The 24,469-nt window shown below is 38.7% G+C and overlaps 1 protein-coding gene across 2 annotated transcripts in view; it reads left to right on the top strand.

The window, feature by feature from the left end:
* Window positions 1-693: 693 nt before the first annotated feature.
* Window positions 694-24,469, top strand: part of DAGLB (diacylglycerol lipase beta) — a 47,363-nt gene continuing 23,587 nt past the window's right edge. The window contains exons 1-2 of one of the 2 annotated variants that reach the window (XM_043979148.1): window positions 694-902; window positions 6,072-6,223. In XM_043979148.1, the coding sequence (XP_043835083.1) occupies window positions 808-902; window positions 6,072-6,223 (247 nt within the window). In that variant the 5' untranslated portion in view covers window positions 694-807. Of the gene's footprint in view, window positions 903-6,071; window positions 6,224-14,259; window positions 14,381-24,469 lie in introns of those variants that run through there. The other variant, XM_043979149.1, reaches the window with a different exon arrangement.

Here is a 24,469-nt window from a genome sequence, read left to right as displayed (position 1 = left end):
GCTTCACTGACCGATTACAGCATGGAAGCTTCCTTCCCAGACCACGTTGGGCGGTCAGTCAATAAGCATTTGTTTGGTGCCTACTCTGTGCCAGGGCCTGTGCCAAGCCCCTGGGCTACAGAGACAAAATACAAATACACAAAATAAACAATGTGACCGGTCCTCGCTCCCAATTTGAGGAATAGCTGTTGAAGATATTTTTGGTATTTTACATTTCCGTTTCTGTTTCAAAAACCTTTTGCCAAAAAAAAAATTTAAAAAGATTCCAGGGGGCAGCTAGGTGGCACAGTGGATAAAGCACCGGCCCTGAATGCAGGAGGACCTGAGTTCAAATCCGACCTCAGACACTTGACACGCACTAGCTGTGTGACCCTGGGCGTCACTTAACCCTCAGTGCCCCACCCCAAAACAAAACAAAAAAATTAAAAATTAAAAAGATTCCAGGCTCTGACTAATAATAGTAAAACACACGGGAGACCTCTGTCCTCCCCCAGGCTGGAGTAGAGAAATGCACCGGGAGAACACCGTGCTCCTGAGCCGCAAATGAGCTGGGGAAGGAGGCGAGGCGAGAGAGTAGGTGAGGCAGGGAGCATGCGCAGCGGGGGTCAGAGAAGTCCCGGATTTCTATCCCGAGGGACTCCGAGAGCTGGTGGATCCGGAAGCCGGGCGGAGGACGCTTCCGGGCTTGTGGGCGTGTGCGCGTCGTCGCGCGCATGAAGCGCGGGGAAACGGGACGGCGAAGAGGGCCGGGCCACAGCGGGCGGCGGTGGGGCGGGGAGTTGGGGCGGCCCACGATACGCTCCCACGATGCCGGGCATGGTGCTGTTCGGCCGGCGCTGGGCCATAGCCAGCGACGACCTGGTCTTCCCGGGCGCCTTCGAGCTTTTTTTTCGAGTGACCTGGTGAGTGCCGCGGTCCGGGACTGCGAGGGGGACCTTCTTCCCAAGGCAGAAGGGAGGAGAGAATCACCTCCTCCTCCCCTTACTTCCTTAAACCACCCCTCTTCCCCCTCCCCCTCCCCGCCCACTACTAAGCACCTCTCACTCCCCCTCCTCCTTTTTTGCTTCCCGCTCCCCTGGCACTGCGTAAACCACCTCCCCAGGGCAGATGGAAAGGGGTGTGTGTGTGGGGGGATTCCTTCCTCCTTTCCCTTTTCTTCCTTTTCTATCCTCCTTAAACCACCCCTCCTCTCCTCCCTTTTACTTAGACCACCTCTCTCCTCCCTCCTATTAGCCTCACTGGGGCAGAAGTGTGTGTGGAATTCCCTACTCCCCTCTTCTCTCCCTCTAGGCCCTCCCCCCCCCCCAACTCCCCGCAAGGCCTGAGGCTCAGGCCGGGAACTCGTGGGGAGCCTGAGGATTGTGATTGTGATTGATGAGTTCTTGTTTGCACTTGGAGAGCAGCAGCCAATCTTTGCTTTTTAAGAGTTGTAAGGACAGCGAACCCTGGATTTGGAGTCTGGGGTGGGAATAGGGAGGAAACCCGGGTTCGAATCCGACTCCTGTCATTTTATTGCCCTAGGTGACCTCGAGGTAGTCGATTAACTTCTCTGGACTTGTTTCCTTATCCGTAAAAGGGAGGAAGCGAGCAAGGTGATCGACCAGGTTCCTTCCATCTCTTAAATCTATGAGCCTTCTCCCGACTCTGATTGCCTTTTCTGTGGTTGTGCCCCATGCCTGGGAACCCTCTCCCTACCTTTTTTTTTTGCAGGGCAATGAGGGTTAAGTGACTTGCCCAGGGTCACACAGCTAGTAAATGTCAAGTGCCTGAGGCAGAATTTGAACTCAGGTCCTCTTGACTCCAGGGCCAGTGCTCCAGCCACGGCGCCACCTAGCTGCCCTCTCCCTACCTTCTGACATTATTCTAGACTTAGCTTAAGTTCCACTTTCTGTAAGAAGCCTTGCTTGGGCTCCCTTCACTCCTCTCCCACGAACTGCTTGTTCTTTCCTTCTGAAATGACCTCCCTTTAATCAATCAATAATTAATCAGTAAACGTTTATTAAACGACTGCTATGTGGTAGGCATTGTGCTAAGTGCTTGGGGATGACAAAAAGGCAAAAGACAGTCTCTCACTTCAAGGAACTCACAGCACAGTTGTCTTCTGGTTTCCTTCAACACAGCTCAAATCCCATTTTCTAATAGAAGCATCCTTTCCCAGTGTGCACCCCTCTCCCCCATCACCTTGTAAACACACTATATACATATATCTTGTGTGTTTTGTATGTACATGGTTGTCTTAGTGTTGTCTCCTGACTTCTTCAGGACTTAGCTTAAATTCTACTTTCTTCAAGAAACCTTTCCCACTTTCTGCAAGAACCCTTCAATCTCCGCTCTCCCCCCCCCCCCCAGCTGCTACCACCTTCCTTCTGAGATTACCTCCTCATAATCAATCAATCAATCAACAACCATTTCTTAAGTACTTACCACGTGCTAGGCACAGTGATAAGCAATGGGGATACAAAAGAAATTTTTAGAATAGTCCCTACTCTCCAAGAACTCGAATTCTTTTGTGTGTGGGGGGGGGCAGTTGGGGTTACGTGACTTGCCCAGGGTCACACAGCTAGTAAGTGTGTAAAAGTGTCTGAGGTCGGATTTGAACTCAGGTCCTCCTGAATCCAGGGCCGGTGTTCTATCCACAGCGCCACCTAGCTGCCCCAAGAACTCGAATTCTAATGATGGAGAAGCTGTTTACATATGGGGCAGCTACGTGGCACATTGGATAGTCAGGAAGACCTGAGTTCAAATTCGACCTGGGGAAATCACAGCCTGGTTGCTTCAGTTTCCTCATCAGTAAAAAGAGCTGGAGAAGGAAATGGAATACAACTCTAGTATCTTTGCTAAGAAAACCCCAAATGGGGTCATAAAGAGTGGGTTGAACGTGAACATGTACATACCAGATAAAAACTGGTCCCTTAATCTCTAATTATGAGTTTATAAAAGTCATGGGGCTGGTTTTGCCTTTCTTTATAAACATAGGGTTTAGTACAGTACATTGTGTGTGTGTGTGTGTGTGTGTGTGTGTGTGTGTGTGTGTGTGTGTGTGAGTGAGAGAGAGAGAGAGAGAGAAAGAGAGAGAGATTAAGCACCTACTATATGTAGTAGGAACTTAATAAATACTAGTCGACTTGTTCATTTGGATACCACTAGCATTGGGGAATATGGGGAAAGTCCTCTTGCAGAAGGTAGGATTTGAGTTGAGTCAGGAAGTTCAGAAGGCAACCAGCGCACAAACATGCACATAGAAGATATAGAGTATAAAAGTTCTCAGAAGAATGGCAAGTGCAAGAGAGGGAGAGGAGACCCCTGGGAAATGCTTCTTGCAGAAAGTGGAATTTAATTTAAGTCTTGAAGAAAGCCAGGAGACAACGCGAGCATGTACTTAGAAACTATACTAGATATACAGTGTATATAAGGAAGGTGATAGGGTAAGGAGGTAGGTACACTGGGAAAGGTCTGCAAAAGGTGGTATTTGAGCTGTCTTGAAGGAAGTCAGAAGATAACATGCACAAAATGTGTATCTACAAGATATTCAAAGTGTACGCTCCTTGAGGGACTGTCTTCTGCCTCTTTTTGTATCTTATGTGACCTATGATTATTGTGTTTATTCTTTGACGGTGCTTCTGGTATTATTATCCTCATTTTACAGATGAGAAACTTGGCTCTGAATCATAGATTTAGAGCTAGAAGGCACTTTAGACTTTTATTTTGTCCAACCCTCTCATTTGCTGCAACCCAGATGTTAAGTGACTTGCCTGACAGGATTTTTGGGGAAAGGCCTTTGATAGCAAATCTTGCACCATTCCTGCTGTACCATATCACTTACTACAAAGCTAGTAGATGGTAGAAGTGGGATTGAAACCTAGGTCAGCCTCAGCCCAAATCCAACATTTTTATCCCCTAGTCCTGCTTTCTCAGTTCCCCAGGGCAATAGCTTATTTTAGTTTTGTGGTAGATAGCTTGATTGCTCCTCAGTAATAATACAGTATGTTGAAGGCACTGGGGAGCAGAATAAAAGAAAGCTCTAGATCTAGGAGGTGAGACCTTTTTCACACTGCCTTGGAAATTACAATTTTTCCTCAGCTAGAGACTACTGCAAAAAATATTAGAATTCTAGAGTTGGAAGGGATTTTAGAGAACAATCCCCCTTTTATGGATGAGGAAATTGAGGCTCAGAGAGTGTTAGTGACTTGCCCAAGGTGGTTCAGCTTAGCAGAACTGCTACTGTAAACTAGTATTCTTTCCAATGTTTTCCAGCCATATTGGTTTCAGAGTTAAGCAAAACCAGTGTTCCTGTTGCTATGTAGTTTCTAGATCTGATAATGCAGTATTTTATTACTTTTTAAAACTTCTGAAGCTTAAATTCGTTTATGAGGATGTCTTCAGAGGTATCTGAATTTTTGCTGCTAAGGGAAAGAATCCTCTAGCTATAAAACTAGAATATTTCTTGTAACTTTTATTTAAAATATATCCAAATGACTTATATTTACAGTTACTAGGTAACCTGCTACTACAATTCATCTATAACATTGGAACATTTTTTTTATTCCTTTTTTTAGATTATTATCCAAATAACCTACACTTTATTAATTAGTTTGCCAGTTAAATCCTCTAGTTACTAGACAAATAGTAAATAAAAACTTAAGTACTGACAAAATGCTGAAAAATGTGTTCATGACATACTTAGGCTACCAAGTTACTGCTGAATTATTTTTCATCCTAGTAATATATTTTACCTGAAACCTGATGAGATTCAAAAAACACTTGGAATGCTTTTTTTTTTTTTTCCTTTGAAAGCGTTGAACAAATTATTGTTATTTTGGTTTCTGACAGTGAGGGACAAATGTTTAAACAGCTATGGGAAAGCCATTTGGTTCATGAAATTTGTTCTACATACCCAGGTGATGGGTTTAAGTCCAAGGCAGACTCTTAGAAAGTTAGAGCTGGTAGGGTCAGTAAAGACGATCTGGTCCAATCTCTTCACTTTATAGCTGAAGAAATTGAGGCCCATAGATATAAAGCATCTTTGCCCAAGATCACATAAGAAGTATTTAACAGAGCTGATCTTTGAACCGAAGTCCTCAGTTTTTTTTATCACATCCTGGTGCCTTGCCTCTTCAGTCTTGTGACTTTGGACAGATTACTTTCAGAGCCTTGCTTTTTTCATCTGTGAAATGGGGATAAATTATCCTTTCAATACATGTCTTATAGGGTTGTTGTAAAGATCAAGTAAGATAATATATGTAAAGATCATTGTTACTTGTTGATTTTAAAGCTTTAGAAATCAGTATTTGAAGTGAAAATGACCCCCAAAATGGTCATAGTTTTAGTGCAAAGATAATGTAAAATATACCTTACAAACCCTAAAGCATTGTTTAAATCTTAGTACTTAACTATGCAAAATTAGTTTTGTTAGGGGCTTTTTTTTTTCAGTTGCCTGTATTTTATTGAATAAGGACAATTACGTGGGAATTGACAAAGTAAAGCTAATTTTTAAAGAGAAAATAATGTGTCCCACTGATTTAATTGTTATTAATAAAAGTGCTTAAGTTACCGATGGTTGGTTTAAATGAAATGCTGACAAATACGTTGTTCTTTTCTTTTTTTTGCTGGGCATTAGGGGTTAAGTGACTTGCCAAGGGTCACACAGCTAGTAAGGGTCAAGTGTCTGAGGGCAAATTTGAACTCAGGTCCTCCTGAATTTAGGGCTGGTGCTTTCTCCACTGCACCACCTAGCTGCCCCCATTTTTTTTTTTTTTAAATAAGGGCTGGCGAATTTTATTTTACTTTATTTTTGCGGGGCAGTGAGGGTTAAGTGATGCGCCCAGGGTCACACAGCTAGTAAGTGTCAAGTGTCTTAGGACGGATTTGAACTCAGGTCCTCCTGAATCCAGGGCCAGTGCTTTCTCCACTGCACCATCCAGCTGCCCCCAAATATGTTGTTGATAAACTCATTTGCTTCATTTATGTACTGTTTAATAATACCGAGCAGATCTACTGGTTCATTTTCCAAAATAAAATGTTTTGTACTAATTCTTTTTTTTTTTTTTGTATCTCCTGTTGTTTCCTTGCAGGTGGATTGGAATTCTCGTTTTGTATCTTAAGCAGAAAGGAAAGCTTAATTGTGTTGGGGGAGCTTTGTTGAACAGCTATCTGATTGTACTCATTATTCTTCTGGCTGTTATAATATGTGTTGTTTCAGCAGTTGTATATGTCAGCATGAAAGGTAAATATTGAAACTCAGTGTTTAATTTCTTGCCACAATTTTTAAACTTGTTTCTTATATTTGATGAAATTTTGAAAAATGAGAACTTTTTTGCAAGGAAGAAACTGTTTCTATATGTATGTTTGAGATTGTTAATAGTCACACATTTGGTGAGATGTACTACTATGTTCTCAGCTCTCTTATGGGAGATACATTGACATCAGTTAAAAGAAAAAGACCCTATCCTACTTAACATTTTTATGTTGGACTTGGATTTCTTCTTCCATACTAGTGTATATTCCATCTTTGAAAATAAAGTCCTGAAAAGAAAAAGAAAGAAAAGAAAGTCCTGATTTTGTTTTTATTTTTAAAATGTTTTTATTCATTTTAAACTTAAATACAAAATGAGAAAAGAAAAAATAAAAGAAAATCTCCATGTACACAGCAGAGCATAAGAGAGGATTCGATATAAAATGAGAAATTTCCATTTCATGAAAACCTATGTAATAAATTTTACACATTGTATATTTTATCTCCCTCTACAGTTAAATGTGAATGTATATCTATTTATATACATATCTATAAACAGACATACATATATACATATATGTAAGACCATACTGTGCATATTTCTATTTGTCAGTTCTTTCTCTGGAGGTGGATAGAATCTATAGAATCATAGATCCAAGTCTTTCCACGTTTTCTAAATCAACCAGTTCATCATTTCATAGCAGTATTCCATCATAATCATATCCTATCTGAGAGATTTTTTGTGAAAAGTTTTTTCCCAGTTTTCTGCTTTCCTTCTAATCCTGGCTACATTGGGTTTATTTATACAAGAGATTTTTAATTTAAAGCAATTGAAATTATCCATTTTTATACTTCAATAATGCTTTCGCTTTATAATATAGTTTAAAAGGTCAGTGCTGCTGAATCTCCTTCCTTTACATTTTCCCCTTAGTTTCTTTAAAAGATCTGATTTTAATATTTGTAGAGAAATTGCTGGTCTCCTTGGTAGAGTGAATTTTTTCACTGTATAGTTTGATATGCTGAAAAAATGACAGGTCTGAACAACAACACAAAATATTTTAGGGAAAAGCTCTAAAGCTAAAGGATGAACTTTTTTAAAAAAGTAACTCACATTTATGTTATATTTTTAAAAGTATTTAAAGTCCTTTTCTCACAACAACCCAAAGGTGTAATGCCAGTATCATTCGCATTTTTCATATTAGGAATTTGAGGTACAGAGAAGTTAAATGACTTGCCCATGGCCACACTACTAGTCAGTGTCCTATACAGGATTCAAAGTCAGACTTTAAAATTCTAGGTTCAGCTTTAACGAAAATTTCATTTGTAGACTGAACAACTTGTAGGGAATGTTTCAGAGGGGATTCTTGTTTAGCTGTAGCTTTGGCTAGATTGATTCCAAGGTCTTTTCCTACTCTTTGTTCTGTGATTCTGCTTTTGAAATGTAGGACGAATAAATTAAGGTGTAGCATTTAGATGTTTTTTTCTTTAAGATACAGTATTTAATTTCCTATACTTTTTTTTGTGCAAGTCCCCTCACATTCTATTTTGATCGCTAATAATTTGTAACTGTAACTATAAATTCAGAGTTGACAAAACAACTAGTAATCTAGTTGGATTTTTTCCTCTTCAGTTTTGGTTGAGATGTTCCACTTCCTTAGTTTCTCTTCACATGCCACTGTGATTATATGGCATCTATACTTAGGCTTATCTTTCTAAAGATAACTTTTATTGAGCCCATTGCACAACTAATTTAAGGGGGAGCACACTAGCAGCTGGGCAAGGGAGAATAAAGATAGGCTTCCTCTATGAGGTTGAATTTGAACTGAGCCTTGAAAGAAATTAGAGATTCTAAGGGGCTGAGGTGAGGTGTGGGGTACAGCTTGAGTAGACACAAGGAAGCAAGAGGTGGAATGTCATCAGTGGGGAAATCAAAGTATGACAGTTTGGCTGGAACATAGAAGGTTGAATAATGTGCAATATCTTGGAAAGGTGATTATGAAACACTTGAAATGCCAGCCCACCCAAGGAGTTTTCTATTTTATCTGAAAAGCAAATAAGAGCCACCAAAGTTTCTTGAATAGGGGAGTGGCATTGTTAGACCTATGCTTTAGGAATGTCAGTATGGCATTGTGTGGAGGATAGATTGGGGTAGAAAGCAAGTGGAAGCAGTAGGGAGCTTTTTTGCAGTAATCCAGGCAAATGGTGATGAGAGCTTGAACTATGATGATTGTTATTTGAATAGAGAAAAGGAGATAGAAGGGAGAGATGTTTTGGAGGTAGAATGGACAAAACTTGTTAACTGATTGGAACCTGAATAACTGGAAGGATAATAGAGCCCTCAAAAGAAATAGGGATATTAGGAAAAAAAAGATGTATTTAGGAAGAAAGTTAATGAGTTTGGTTTTGACACATTGATTAGAGATGTATATGGGACATCCATTTGGAAACCTCTACTTGATAGCTGGTGATTTTGGTAGAGAATGACTGGATCTGGTAAGATCAATCTGGGAACCATCTGAGATTGGGTGAACTTAGTTATTCATTTAATCTGGGTTTTTTATATTTTCACAAATATTTATTATATTCATAAGTTTTACTGGCATATAATTGGGAAAATAATTTCCTATATTCATTTATCATGTTTTCCTTTATCCATTTTGATGTTGGAAATTAGGTTTTCTTTTCTTTTAAGTTGACTAATGGCATATCTGTTTAATTCTTCAAAAAAAGCTTCTAGCTTTATTTATCAATTCAATGCATTTTTCAAAATTTTTTAATTCATTTTGATCTTAAATACAAAAAGACCAAAACAAAGAACATTTCCATGTACATAGCCCAACCTAAGAGAGGATTCAAGATAGAACCATGCATTTCTATTTCAGACTGTTTACTTTAAAAAAACCAAACTGACTATGTAATAAATATTACTTAGTGTTTCCAAAGCTACCCTACTTTTCTGAGCTTGCTTCTAAGTTTTCTTTTGTTCTCTGTTGTGAACTTAAAATTTTTTTTTCTCCCTCCCTCCCTCCCCCACCCTAGAGAAGGTTATAAACACAAACATACATACTGTATATACTTCTGTTTATCAGTTCTTTTTCTAGTGGTGGATAGCATTTTCATAAGTCCTTTGTAGTAAGTTTGAGTGTTACTCAAGATGAGAGTTCTAAAGACAAAATTTCTGTAATTTTGTACAACATTCTTCTGGTACTGCTTATTTCACTTTTCATTATTGCATGCAAGTCTTTCCATGTTTTTCTAAAATCAGCCAGCTCATCATTTCTTATAACACATTAGTATCCATCAGTAGTCATATACCACAACTTGTTTAGCCATTCCCCAATTGAAAGACATCTATCATGTTAGCCAATCTGATAGATATAAGATGATATTTCAAAGTTGTTTTAATTTGCATTTCTCTAATAAATAATGATTTAGCACATTTTTCCATATAAACATGTGTAGTTTTTATTTCATCATCAAAAAACTGTTCATATCCTTTGACCATCTATCAATAATTGGGGAATGACTTTCTCATATATATATATAGATATATATAGATATATGTGACCTGAAATCAAATCCGGCTTCAGACACTTGACACTTACAAGCTGTGTGACCCTGGGCAAGTCACTTAACATAGGTGAGAGTTAAGTGACTTGCCCAGGGTCACACAGCTAGTAAGTGTCAAGTGTCTGAAGCTGGATTTGAACTCGGATCCTTCTGAATCCAGGGCCAGTACTTTATCCACAGCGCCACCTAGCATCCCCCATGAAGTTGGACTATTATAGTCATACTTTTTGTTTTATTTTTTTGTGAGGCAATGGGGTTAAATGACTTGCCCAGGGTTACACAGCTAATAAGTGTCAAATGTCTGAAGCTATATTTGAACTCAGGTCCTCCTGAATCCAGGACCACTGCGCCACCTAGCTGCCCCCAACTTTCTTATAAATTTGACAAAGTTCTTTATATATTTGAAAAATGAAACCTTTATCTGAGAGACTGTCCATAAAATTCCCCTCCCCTCTCCCCCAGTTTTCTGCTTGCCTTCTAATCTTGTCTATATTGGTTTTATTTGTACAAAACCTTTAAAATTTAATGTAATTTTAATTAAAATTTAATTTTAAATGTAATTGAAATTATCCATTTTACACCTCACAATGCTCTCTACCTATTGTTCATAAATTGTTCTCCTTGCTATAAGTCTGATAGGTAACATGTTCCATGTTCTTCTAATTTTCTTGTGCTGTCTCCCTTCATATCTAGGTCGTGTATCCATTTTGACCATGTCTTAGTAAATGGTTTAATTCAGTGTATTTTTGCTTTCAGTTTTTTGTTAATCTTTTCATTGATTTTTCAGAATTTCCATTTTGGTGAGTTCTTTGGTGGAGTTCTTTGATTTGTTATTTCTTTCTATATTTCTTTAATTGCATGTAGAATTAATTGATCTGTTCTTTTTGTCTTTTGTTGATGAAAGTGTTGAGAGAGAAATCTTTCTCCCAGGACTGTTTTTAACTGAATGCAGTATATATGCAAATTTTGATAGTGTGATCTTTGAGTAATAGCCAAAAATGGACCATACTGGCAGTGGTTCCAAAATTATAAATGTCTGTAGCTTCTCTCTTAGACTGTCATTCTTCTTTCATGTCAGGATACAAATTAGCACTTGGACATTTCTTGAGAATCAAGTAAAACAAGGTTTCTTTGCATGAGCAGTAGTGGCAATGTAGTAGGTCATTTTTTGATCTCTTAAACTTGTTCCTTCTCTTTCCCCCATCTCTTCTTTAAGAATTAGTTTTATTCCTGATTATTTTGTCCATTGACTCGACCTTCCCATTTCCCCTTCTCCTTATTCTTCATCCTCCTTTCCCTTAATCCTTCTCTCTCCAGTTTCTCTGTTGTGTTTCTGTGTGTATGCATGTATATGTATGTATGTATTCTTCCCTACTTTAGTTCAGATAAGAATGAGGTTCAAGTGTCTCCCCCCCACACTTCACAACTAGGACCAGTGCTCGTGACTGTTTCTCTCTGCCCTGGACCTGTAATCCAGAATGGGGTAGTGAGCAACATTGCTGCCAGATGGCAACCTGCTCTTGCACCTTGTACTAAATACTTGAGGGATTCCCTAGGAACGTTTTCTGCCCTTGTGCCCATTCTCAGCTCTTTTTCAGTCCCTGGGCTCTATAGTGCTCTTTGTAGCTTGCTTCTAGCTCGTCCCAGTTTGCACCTCCAGTGTTGGCAGATTTCTCTGTCTTTCCCACTAAGCCACCTTGGCCTGGCAGAATTACTCATTGTGACTTTACAGTAAGGTAAATGTGGTAAAAGGAAAAGAAGTGTGACTAGTATTTTAATGAATAATTTATGGGGCAGCTGTATGGTACAATAGATAGGACACTGGCCCTGGAGTCACAAGGGCCAGAGTTCAGATTTGATCTCAGACACTTACTAGCTATGTGACGTCACTTAACCCCTATTGACTCCCCCCACCCCTAGTTACATGTAGAGATAGTTTTCAACATTTGTTTCTATAAGATTTCTAGTTTCAAATCTTTCTCCCTCCCTCCCCCTTCCCCAAGACAGCAAGCAATTTGATATAGTTTATATATGTACAATCACATTAAAAATATTTCTGCATTAGTCATGCTGTGAAAGATGAATCAGAGCAAAAGGGAAAAACCTCATAAAAGGAAAACAAAAAAAGTAGAAATAGTATGGTGCAATCTGCATCTAGATTCCACAGTTCTTTTTTTCCATCATGAGTCCTTTGAAACTATCTTAGACCATTGTGTTGCTGAGAAGAGCCAAGTCTATCACATCCAACTATCTTTCAAAACAGAAATGAGTTATGGTTTTTTGTTTGTTTGTTTGTTTTGGTTTTTTTTGTGAGGCAATTGGGGTTAAGTGACTTGCCTAGGGTCGCAAGTAAGTGTTAAGTGTCTGAGGCCGAATTTGAACTCAAGTCCTCCTGACTCCAGGGCCGGTGCTCTATCCACTGCGCCATCTAGCTGCCCCCGAGTTATGTTTTTTAAAAGCTTTTTCTTCATCTATTAATATACTTATATGATTTTTGTCATGCTTATTAATATGAACAATTTAAGTTTATAGTTTTCCTAATATTGAATAATTCTGTATTCCATATAAATCCAATGTGGTCATAGTGAATTTTTGCATTCCTCTCTAAATCAGGGAACAGTTTAGACTCTTCTCTGGGTTAGGTCTAGGCTTTCTTCTCTGGAGTTGGGGCAATAGCATGGCCCCTTTTTTGGGCTACAACATCAGCTTTCTGTGCCCATTCTGTACCCAGTGGTTGAGTCTGAGATTCTCTCTCAGGACTTTGTATATCACTGTGACCATTTTCTACTAATGGGGTCTATCTCCATGATTTCATCGAACTTTCATCCACACTTGCTGGCCTGGTCACTAGCCTGTGGCGCAGATTTGTGGTCTTAGACCATGTCTTAATCACAACCCTGGTGTTCTTTTTAGATGTTTATTGGAGAAGCTGGGCTGTACTATTTCCTCCTACTCTGCTGTCTTGTCTAGTTTCCCTTCCTCTATGCCTTTTGTTATGAGCATTTTTGTTTGTCTCTTTGCCCCAGTGGGGCCCTATTAATTGTAAAAGAATAAAATTTTAATAAAAGTGTGTTTTTTTAAAGAATGAAAGACATATAGCGTGCGGCCTCTTTTTAAAAATCATATCTTTCAGGGAGTCTGATTCTTAAATTATCTTTCCTTGACCCGTGTTCTAGGGTCTTAATCTTCAGGGATTTTGTTACTTAGGTAAAATTCATCACTTTCCATCTTAAACTATTTATTCTTTCCTTCCATTTCTGTTTTCCAGAGCTTTGGGGGTTTTTTTTTTCATCTTTTGTCAGTTCTTCCATGTATTTTTGTAGTCCTTGTGAAAAATCCATTTTATCTTTTGAGTCTCTGCTTTCAGTTATTGTAGATTCATTTTCTAGCTTGGATTTTTTGGTACCTCTGTGATATTGGTCCGGAGTAACTCTCCTTGAGAAGCTAAACTAAAGAACTAACACACCTAAGAAGTAAGGAAGCCCAGCTGTTTCCTGATCTGTGCCAGGGGACAGAGATAACTCCAGAAGACAGGACCACCACCTTTCATTCAAGCTTTCCTCACCCCCAAAGGGAACTTTCCATAGTCAGGTTGTCACCTCATCCGTCCCCGTCCCCCCCATCCATCCTTTATAAAGACTTTGGCCTTCATCCCAGTCGAAGAGAAATGTGCCATTTTCTCCCCTCGAGGAAAGTCCCCTCTAAGTTCCTAAATAAAAGACTATTTTATTCTAAGCGGATTGTATTTGAAAGGGGGTAATTCTTTAAAGAGAAATACCTAAGGACCCCCACCACCTATTTCCCCCATAACTCTGGATCTTTAATAATTCTATGATAATTATGTTCCCTTCTATATAGTGATTTCTGAGCCTTAGTTCCTGAACTGGGGCATTGTACAAGGGCCAAGTTCTGTTTCCCTGCTGTGTATTTGGGTGGAGTGGTCAGTCCTGTTTGTCTTTTTTTTAAAAATTCCTTCTCAATCCCTTCCCAAGAAAAAGATAAAAGCTCTCGCGCGATCTCTCTCTCTCTCTCTCTCTCTCTCTCTCTCTCTCTCTCTCTCTCTCTCTCTCTCTCTCTCTCTCTCTCTCTCTCTCTCGGCAGGGAAATGAGGGTTATGTGATCTGCCCAGGGTCACACAGCTAGTAAGTGTCAAGTATCTGAGGCCATATTTGAACTCAGGTCCTCCTGAATCTAGGGCCACTGCTTTATCCACTTCACCACCTAGCTGGCCCCCCATCATCATTCTTAATATTGACTGTTGCATTGATGAGCATTCTTAAGCTTTTCCTAGTTTTGTTCAGTTCACATTGTGTCATTTCATACAAATCCTCCTGTTTATCTGAATCCACCCTTTTTGTCCTTATCACACAGTAATATTATGTTATGTTGATATACCATAATTTGCTCAGCCATTCCCCGATTGATTGGCACCTATTTTGTTTCTAATTTTTTTCTAGGTTTCTGTTGACTCCTGCATTTGCATTTCAGAGTTTCTATTTGCAACTTTTCATCAAGAATTACTTGAAAATCCTCTAGTCCATCCCACCCCCATCCCCCAGTAGTACTCAGTTTTGCCAAGTAAGTTTGCCTTGGTTGTAAGCCCTTTTTTCGTGCCTTCTGCAATATTTTATTTGAAGATTTTCTCCCTAGCAGAGTCTTGTGGGATTCTGACATTGATTTCTTGGTGTTCATTGTTTCTTTGTGACTGTCTATAGTAATTTTTCTTTAACTTGGAGATTGTATTTTGACTATGAAATTACTGAATATTTTCAGCTTGGGGTTTCTTTTAACTAATGACCAGTGATTTCTTTCCATTTTTACTGTCTTCTGGTTGTAGTAGATGTGGAGAGTTGTAGTTAATGATTTCTTGAAATATATCTAGATTTTTTGCTCGGTTGTGATTTTCAGGGATTTCCGTGATTATTAAGTTATCTCTTCTCGATTTCTTCACAAATGTTGTTTTTGCTATTAGATACCTTAGATTTACTTCCATTCTATTTTTCCATCTTTTGATTTTTGTATAATATTTTTTGTAGTCTTACAGAGTTAATGCGTTCTAATTGCTTCATTCTATTTTTTAGGAAATATCCTACTTAAATAATTTTAAAAAATCTATTCTAAACTATTTTCCTTTCAGTTGTTTTCCTAAATATCACTATTTTCACTTATTTGTTTCTTAACTCTTGCTTAATTTCTTTTTTTTTCCCTGAAATTTCTTTATTTTTTAAAAAAATATTTATTTATTTATTTATTTTTCTGTTAACATGTAAAGATAGTTCTCAACTTTTGTTTATACAAGCTTTCCAATTTCAGATTTTTCTCCCTCCCTCCCCCCTCCCCTAGACAGCAGGTAATCTGATATAGGATATATATATATATATATATATACACACACACACACACACACATACATAATAACATTAATCCTATTTCTGCATTAGTCATGTTATAAGAGAAAAATCAGAGCAATGATGAAAAACCTCAAAAGAGAAAAAAACAACAGCACCAAAAACAAAAGAAATAATATGGTTCATTCAGCATCTATACTCTACAGTTCTTTTTTTTTTTTTCTTGGATTTGGAGATCCTCTTTTATCATGAGTTCCCTGGAACTCTTCTGTACCATTGCATTGGTGAAAAGAATATAGTCCATCACAGTAGATCAACACTCAATGTTGATGATACTGTGTACAATGTTCTTCTGGTTCTGCTCATCTCAGTCATCATCAGCCCACGCAAGACCCTCCAGGTTTCTCTGAACTCCTCCTGCTCATTGTTTCTTACAGCACAATAGTATTCCATTGTATTCATATACCACAACTTGTCCAGCCATTCCCCAATTGATGGGCATCCCCATAACTTCCAATTCCTTGCCACCACATAAAGAGCAGCTATAAATATTTTTGTACATGTGGGTCCCTTTCCCCTTTCCATGATTTCTTTGGGAAAAAGACCCAAAAGTGGTATTGCTGGGTAAAAAGGGTATGTACAGTTTTATCACCCTTTGGGCATAATTCCAAATTGCTCTCCAGAATGGCTGGATCAGTTCACAGCTCCACCAACAATGCATTAGTGTTCCAATTTTCCCACTCTTGCTTAATTTCTTAAGGACAGCTCTGAAGTCTTTGTGGCTGAACCATTCTTTGAGCATCTGTTAGTACTTATTTTGGAGTTACTCTTCTTTTGGGTTTACTTCTTGGACTTCACTTAATCCATAGATTTTCTTCATTGTGTTTGGCCTTTTCTTCTGTTTGTACAGTTGTCTTTTCCACATCTCAAATTTCCCCATTGTGATTTCGGTTTGTCGTGGGTGGGCATAAGCAATTAAACGGGGAATTTTCTGGGAGTTTTGCAGAAGTTACAGATGACACAGAAAAGGTTTAGAAACTCAGAAATGCATAAAATAGCTGTATTGTATTATGTATAATATCAACCGAAGTTTTACTGTAAATACCTCATAAAAGAAGAAGAAAGAAGAAGAATTCAGATTTCTCTGGTATGAAGTGGGGGGGAGGTAAAAATTTTTTTTTTTTGGTGAGGCAATTGGGGTTAAGTGACTTGCCCAAGGTCACACAGCTAGTAAGTGTTAAGTGTCTGAGGCCGGATTTGAACTCAAGTACTCCTGAATCCAGGGCCGATGCTTTATTCACTGTGCCATCTAGCTGCCCCAGTAAAAAAATTTTATGTGGATTTTTGAAATTGCAGGGACACTGCACCCTTAACCCCCATGGAGGAAGGTATAGCTGTGTATAGGTAGATAGATAGGTAGATGGATAGGTAGATAGATAGATAGATAGATAGATAGATAGATAGATAGATAGATAGATAGATAGATAGATAGATAGATAGATGGGATGTTAACTTTTCTAGTACATGTCCAGGTAGTAAATATTTTAGGCCTTGTGGGCCAAGAGGCAGAATTTTATAAAAATGATTTTGAGACCCCTAATCAATTTAATCAGTATTTACTCATCATTGTTATTTAATGGGTGTCCGTGATTATAAATGAATAGTGTTAAGTTTGATTTAGTTAATATTGTAAGAATAAAAGTTGTATAGATTACATTAATTAATCTGCCCTGTATTGATGATTATATTGATTGTATTTATCAGCTAGATTCATATTGTTAGGTCTGTGATAAGAATATAATTGCTATGCTGCCCCTGTCTCCCCCCCCCCTCCCCACCCCCAGTGTACTGCTTGAACTAAGGTTCATTTGGGGCAGCTGGGTGGTGCAGTGGATAGAGCACCGGCCCTGAATTCAGAAGGACCTGAGTTCAAATCTGGCCTCAGACACTTAACACTTACTAGCTGTGTGACCCTGGGCAAGTCACTTAACTCCAATTGCCTCACCAAAAAAAAAAAAGAAGAAGAAATAAGATTCATTTGCTTTTTCACTCCTGTGAATCACTACTGCCCACTCCTTAGTGACCTTGGCTTTAAAACCACAACTTCCTTGGACCCTAGGATACTGTTGGTCAAACACTAGGGTCTTATGACCTATGGAAGGCACTGAGATGTTATTAACAGAGTCTTATGACCTTTAGAAAGCTCCTGCAAAAAAAGAAAAAGAGAGAGCTCCTGCAGAAATGGCCTGCAGTTGACAGCCTGAGTTAATGATCTGTAGCTAGTGCCCTGTTTTCACATGTTTCACATGTTGCCTGTTGACAACATGCTTATGATTGAGGGACATTTCCCTTAGTCAATCATAAGAGTTTACCTCTTCTGAAATTAACCAATGGTGGAATTGTACCGCTTCATTCTATTTACTCCCTTAGTGGCAATAAAAGCAATTTTTCCTCAAGCAGAGGAGTCCCTGGCCATGAGGAAGGTCTTGGACTCAAATAATTAGGGACCATTGAGATCTCTAATAATTTGATCATGCTTGGAGCTCTGTCTCAGTGATTGGAATTTTGTGCCCCACAACTAAAAGTAAAGTTGTTGCAGTGCAGGTCTACTAATGAGAAGAATGTAATTTGGGGGGGGGGGGGGAGGATAACATTTTGCTTAATTGAAGTTCAAAGTCAGTGTTCCCATCCTCAGAATCGATTGCAAATTTTGATCTGTTAATACAGCTCTATAGTAAGATTTTGCTTGCTTATCTTTGAAAGTGTCTTTTTACACAGGTACTGCCAAATATTGATAATCAGTCCAGAAGCATATGAATTTAATCGAGCCCATTCAACACTTGGAGAGCATTTTTAGAATTTTATTAGATTATTTTTATATTTGCCTTGTAGCATTGCTTTTTTTTATGTTGTAGATTACTTTCATTTGAAGGTTAGCTGGAAGCTCTTCAACTATACAGTTAAATATATTTTGAAATCTGAAAATTTCTTTTGTATTTTCATCAATTCCCCCAAAGTGCTCCTGGATCTGTGGTTTGAGCTCAGAAAATATACTTGTTACAAATTTGTGTGCAAGATCTTGTTTTAACTTTTGATGACACAGGAATTAAAGAAGACACTTCACATTACTTGTGATTTAAATAGTGTTAATTGTTGTGGAATTAACTTTATTGTGGTGTAAGTTTTGTACATAGGAGCTTGTTTATTTTATAAGGTTTGTGATTAGACTGTTCTAGTAATTAATTGAGTCAATTGAATCAAAAGGCAGCCCTTAATATAGTGGCTCATTACTTCCTTTCTCCAAAACAGACATTTGTGATACATTTTTTTTTATATAAACATTTTTATTTAAAGTTTTGAGTTCCAAGTTCTGCCCCTCCCTTCCTCCCTCAACTCCCCCCTCCCTGAGGCAGTAAACAATAAGATATGTTATATATGTGCAAAAAAAAGGAGGAAAAAAAGAAAGAACATGAAAAATAGCATGCTTCAGTCTGTGTTCAAGCAATATCCATTCTTTCTCTGGAGAAAGATAGTATGCTTCATTATTAGTCCTTTGGGATTGTTGGGGATCATTGTATTGCTGAGAATAGCTAAATCGTTCACAGTTCTTCATCAAACAGTATTGCTGTTAATGTGTACAATGTTCTTCTGGTTATGTTCACTTTGTTATACATCAGTTCATGTAAGTCTTTCCAGGCCTTTCTGAAATCATCCTGCTTGTCATTTTTTACAGCACAATAACATTCCATCACCATCATATACCACAGCTTGTTTAGCCATTTCCCAATTGATGGACATCTGTTCGATTTCCAATTCTTAACCACCACACCATGATAAATTTATAAGCATGAATTAAAAAAACAAAACAAACTTTCATCTAGTGGCAAGTACCTTTTGGAGTAATTAGGCCCCTATCACCTTTTACCAGGAAATCACATGTTTAAGATAATAATTTAATAAAAGCACCTCTGTCTTGGCTGCTTTTTAAAAACTAGATCTGTATATGGTTCTCAGAAAAGGCACAAAGTTTGTGGTTTTGGAATATAAGGAAACTCAGATGTTATTCTGCCTTCCTACCTATAAAGATTTAATTGGGAAAATCCAGAGCTGAAATAAAGAAAAAACGCCAACTTCATTTCTTATGTTTAATTGTGGAATCCTACCCTTGAAAGAGAGAAGAATTTTTATAAAAATTTTTTCTATTTTGTATTTTGACTAAAGCATTTGTTCTTACTCCTATGCTGATAAATATTAATGCAGTCAGTAAGCATTTGTTAAGTGCCAACTCTGCCAGGCACTGGCATACAAATAATCATGAAAGTCTTTTTTTCCTTAAGGAACCTTACATTTTAAAGGCAGAGACAAATACACGCACGTACACAAAATAAATATAAAGTAAATACCAAGTAGTTAGGGAGAGAGGACAGTGGCAGTTTGAATAAGCAAAGGCTTTGTGTAGTAACTAATTTTTGACCTGTGTCTAGAAGAAGAAGAAGGGAATTGTATGAGGCGAATGAGAGGAGGATAGTGTACTTTGGACACCAAGTATTGTCAGTTCAAAGGGATGGAGAACAGGATATTGAATGTTGTGTGAGGAAAAGAAAAGAGAGAAGACCAATTTGTCTGGATCACAGATTGTGGGAGGGAGAATAATATATTATGAAGCTGGAAAAACAAGTTGGAGCCATGTTGTTGAGGGCTTTAAAAGCTAAACATAGGCATTTATGTTTTATTGAAGAGGCAGTAGGTAAGTGGAGGAGTTTGTTGAGTAGGGGAGTGGCATGGTCACATCTACTAGCAAGGAGAAATTACTTTGGTGGCTAGTGTGGAGGATAGACTGAAGTGGGGAGAAACTTCAGGCAGAGAGACCAGTGGTCTAGTCTACAATAGTTTAGTCTAAATTTGAGGGCTTGAACTAAGATGGTGGCTGTGTGAATGAGAGGGGCTGGATAAAAGAGCTAGAAATGGCAAAATATGGCAACTGATTGCCTCTGTGGGGTGAGGAGGAGTGAGATGTCAAGGATAATTCTGAGGTTATGAGCCTGATAGACTGAAAATATGATGGTATCTTTGCCAGAAATGGGGACATTTGGAAAAGGGAGTGTTTGCTTAGAGAGAGGGAAGGTAATGATTTCAGTTTGGGATCTATTGAGTTTGAAATGTGTTCTAGTTTGAGATGTCCAATAGGCAACTTGGGATGTAGGACTGAAGATTGGAGAAAAATATAGCTGCATATCTGTTAAGTCATCAGCAGAGATGATAACTAAACTCATAGAATGTAATGAAGTCACTGTGAGAGAATATGGTTGCTTGGTTGGTTGTTGTCTGTTCTTGAAAAGGACCAAAATGATATCTGACTGTCTGATCAGACCAATATGAGTTTGGAATACTCTACCATAGGTAGGGCACAAATAGTCCATGTGAACATTTGGTTTGGATTCTCTAAATTTGCATACCTTGCATTTCTTTTGAGCTACTTCAATTCTGCTTTGCTCATTGAGCAACTTTTCTGATGAGGGTATGTATGCTATGCTGAGCAGCCCTGTGCCAGTGTCTCCCATGTCGTGCAATCAATTCCACAGTTCTAAAGAATGACCTTGAGAGTGTCCTTATATCACTTTTTCTGACCACCATGTGAATGCTTGCCCTGTGTGAGTTGTCCATAAAATAGTCTTTTAGGCAAATGTCCATTTGGCATTCGAACAACATGACCAGCCCTTGGGAGTTGCACTCTCTGCAGTAGAGTTTGAATGTTTGACAGTTTAGTTGGAGAGAGGACCTCAGTGTCTCATATCTTATCCTCCCAGGTGATCTTCAGAATCTTACTAAGACAATTTAAATGAAATATAGACTGAGTAGAGAAGAAGGCCCAGATAAATCGTTAGGATAGGAGGTGTGATATGAATGATAAGTTGGCAGAGGAGACTGAAGACCATTCAGGCAAATAGGAAGAATATCAAAAGAGTTGTGTCACACAACTCAGAGAGGCTGGACTGTTGGGGAGATCAGCAGTGTCCAGTGTAGCAGGGTGGTCAAGAATGGGATGAGGACTGAGAAGAGACCATCAAATATGGCAATTAAATCATTGGTAATTTTGGAGAAAGCTCTTAAGGTTGGAAGTCAGATTGCAAAGGGTTGAGGAATGAGAAAAAGAGGACAGAATGTGGCAGCAGCTAGTGTAGATTGTTTTTCTAGAAGTTTAGCTGGGCAAGCAAAGGTGATAGCTTTGGGATCATAGTGTGTAGTGAAGATTTAAAAAAAAAAAGATTGAGGAGTCTCATTCTTATATTTGAAAGCAATAGGGAAAGAATCAATAGAGAACCTGGAGGTTGAAGATTAATGAGAGAGGGGAAGTATGAATGAGTTGTCAATATGGAGAAAATGGAGAGCCATGAAAGCATGGGTGTGTGCATATGCATGTGTAATCAAAGGGTACTTGTTTGGAGGTGGCTTTGATAAGGAGAAAGACCTTATTTCCTTATTAGAGACTAGGTCAAGAGAGGAGAAAGTAAAAGATGCCAGAGATTTTTGAGATGAAGAAAAGGGGAGTAGGAGGAGTTCACAGAGAATGGCCTCAATTTTCTCAGCCACTTAAGAGGCCAAATGATCAGCTGAGAGTAGGGGGTGGGAGAGATCCTGGGAAGAGCTTGAGTAGAGAAAAGTTCTAGCATAGCTTTTGTGGAGAGTGAATTAGAGAATCAACTAGGGAGGAATACTGCTGTAGTGTGGGTCCCACTGAGGTGTGTAACATAAATTTGTAGGGTACCTAGGCAGTGGAGTTGTCTTGTTTCCACTGCCTTTCAAAAAGCATGTGAATGGAAGCATAAGAGTTGGATCATTGGAGTAATCCATGGCTACGGTTTCAAAAGGAATGAGTGGCAGTGAGTTACAAGGCCAAGAGCAGAGGATGATGTGGAGTTAAACTCGTTACTTTTAGGAGGCAGGAAAGTGATATCAGAGCAGAAATGATGGAGAAAGTACAGAGAAGTAGAGGGATTGGAGGAATTTTCATGCCATCACTCCCTCCGTCCTTGATTATTGCAACAACATTCTAATTTATCTGTGCTTTAAGTCTTTTTCCTACTCCAGTCCATCCTCTTTATAGCTCTTAAATTGATCCACCCACAAGCATCTCTGATCATGTCACTCCTCTACTCAATAACTCTCCTGACTTCCTATTGCTTCTAGGATAAAATAGAAACTCTTCTGTTTAGCTTTTAAAGCTCTTTGTTACCTGGCCCAACCTATCTTTTTTTTTTGAAAGAGAGAGGAAGTGAGAGACAGACAGACATTCATTTATTTGTTTAGATCATTGTAGTGCTTCCATTATTTCAAGCCACAGATAAGCAGTGATAATGGGATAGGACTTAAGCCTAAAGAGTTGCTATAGCTGGGGCAGCTAGGTGGCGCAGTGGATAAAGCACCAGTTCTGGAGTCAGGAGTACCTGAGTTCAAATCTGGCCTCAGACACTTAACACTTACTGGCTGTGTGACCCTGGGCAAGTCACTTAACCCCAATTGCCTCACACACACACACACACACACACACACACACACACAAAAAAAAGTTGCTATAGTAGTTGTGAGTTCCAAATGACTCGTAGAATCCCTTCAAGACTCAATCCAAATGCCATGTTCTTCAGGCCTTTCCCTGATCCCCCCTGATCCTAATGCCTTTTTCCCTGTAACATTACTTTGCTCTACTCTGTATGTATCATCTTCTTCTTTTTTTAATGATAAACTTTTTTATTTATAGTTTTGAGTTCCAGTTATTATCCCTCCCTTCTCTACCCCCTCTCTGAGGTGGTAAGCAGGTATGGGTTATACATGTATGATGATGTAAAACATTACCATATTAGTCATTTTGTACAAGAGAACTTGAATAAAGAGAGAAAAATGAAAGAAAGTGAAAAATAGCATGCTTCAGTCTGTGTTCCATCAATATCAGTTCTTTCTTTGGAGATGAATAGTATGTTTCCCAACCTATCTTTATAACCTCATTGGACATCCCTCAGTGGTACAGCTTCCCATACTCTTGTGATCCCACCAAACTGACCTCTGTTCTCAGTGCTCCATCTCTCAGTTTTGTGCTTTTGAACCTGATATCCCCCATCCCTGGAATGCACCTACTCTCCTTGACATCACAAAATTTCTCTTTCTTCAAACCTCAATCCCCATCTTTTACACAACGCTTTTCCTAACCTATTCCCCCCTCCAGCCCCCCAAATTCTAGTGCTTTTCTTCTCTATTTTGCATTTATTAGAATTTATTCTTTTATTTTTCCTCTATGCTTTTATATATATGTATATATATAGGCAACATGACGTAGTAAATAGAGAGCCATCCTTAAGCCAGGAAGACACCTACTGGTTATGGAACCTTAAGCAAGTAACATCCTTTCATTAGTCTAGGTAACTCTCTTAAACCATAAGATATAGCAAAGGTGGGTTCCTCACTAGGGATTTTCTTTACTATGGAGCTATGAAAACTCTGGAATCTCCTGGCTAGGGAGTTCCTTACATACCATTGACATCACAGGTCCAGTCACCTTTCTTTATCCTTGTACTTGTAAATGTACTTGTCCTCCCTTAGAATATTAGCTCTTTGAGAGTAGGGATCATTTTATTCTTTCTTTTTTTTTTTTTTAATTTATTGGCAGGGCAGTGAGGGTTAAGTGACTTGCCCAGGGTCACACAACTAGTGAGTGTCAAGTGTCTGAAACTAGATTTGAACTCAGGTCCTCCTGAATCCAGGGCTGGTACTTTATCCACTGCACTGCCTAGCTGCCCCCCATTTTATTCTTTGAATTTATTCCCTCAGCACCTTGCACAGTTGCCAGCATACAACAGACTAATCCTTTTTGTTATGAGTATGTAAATGAAATTTATTTTGAAATTTACCCATTGATTATGACCCTTAAAAAAAAATCCCACCCCCAACTTTAATAGACAAAAACTCACTTCTTATGTTTTCCGAATTTGCTAATTATCTCATTGATGTAATACTAGTAGTAGTATTAAGGGCAGCTGAGTGGCACAGTGGATAGATAGCGTGCCAGGCTGAGAGTTAGGAAGATCTGAGTTCAAATTTGGCCAAAGACACTACTAGCTGTGTGATGCTGGGAAAGTCACTTATACTTTGTTGGCCTCAGTTTCCTCATCTGTAAAATGAGCTGGAGAAGAAAGTGGCAAACCACTCCAGTATCTCTATGAAGAAAACTGCAAAAGGGGTTGCAAATAGTAAGATATGACTGAAATGACTGAACGATAACTAGTTGTGTTAGTTGTCCTTTCAAATCCATTGTGCTGTTGATTTTATT

Source organism: Dromiciops gliroides, chromosome 1 (genome assembly GCF_019393635.1).
Source record: "Dromiciops gliroides isolate mDroGli1 chromosome 1, mDroGli1.pri, whole genome shotgun sequence".
Taxonomy (NCBI): Eukaryota; Metazoa; Chordata; class Mammalia; order Microbiotheria; family Microbiotheriidae; genus Dromiciops; species Dromiciops gliroides.
The sequence above is the reverse complement of the archived record's forward strand: the minus strand, read 5'-3'. Positions and strand labels throughout refer to the sequence as shown.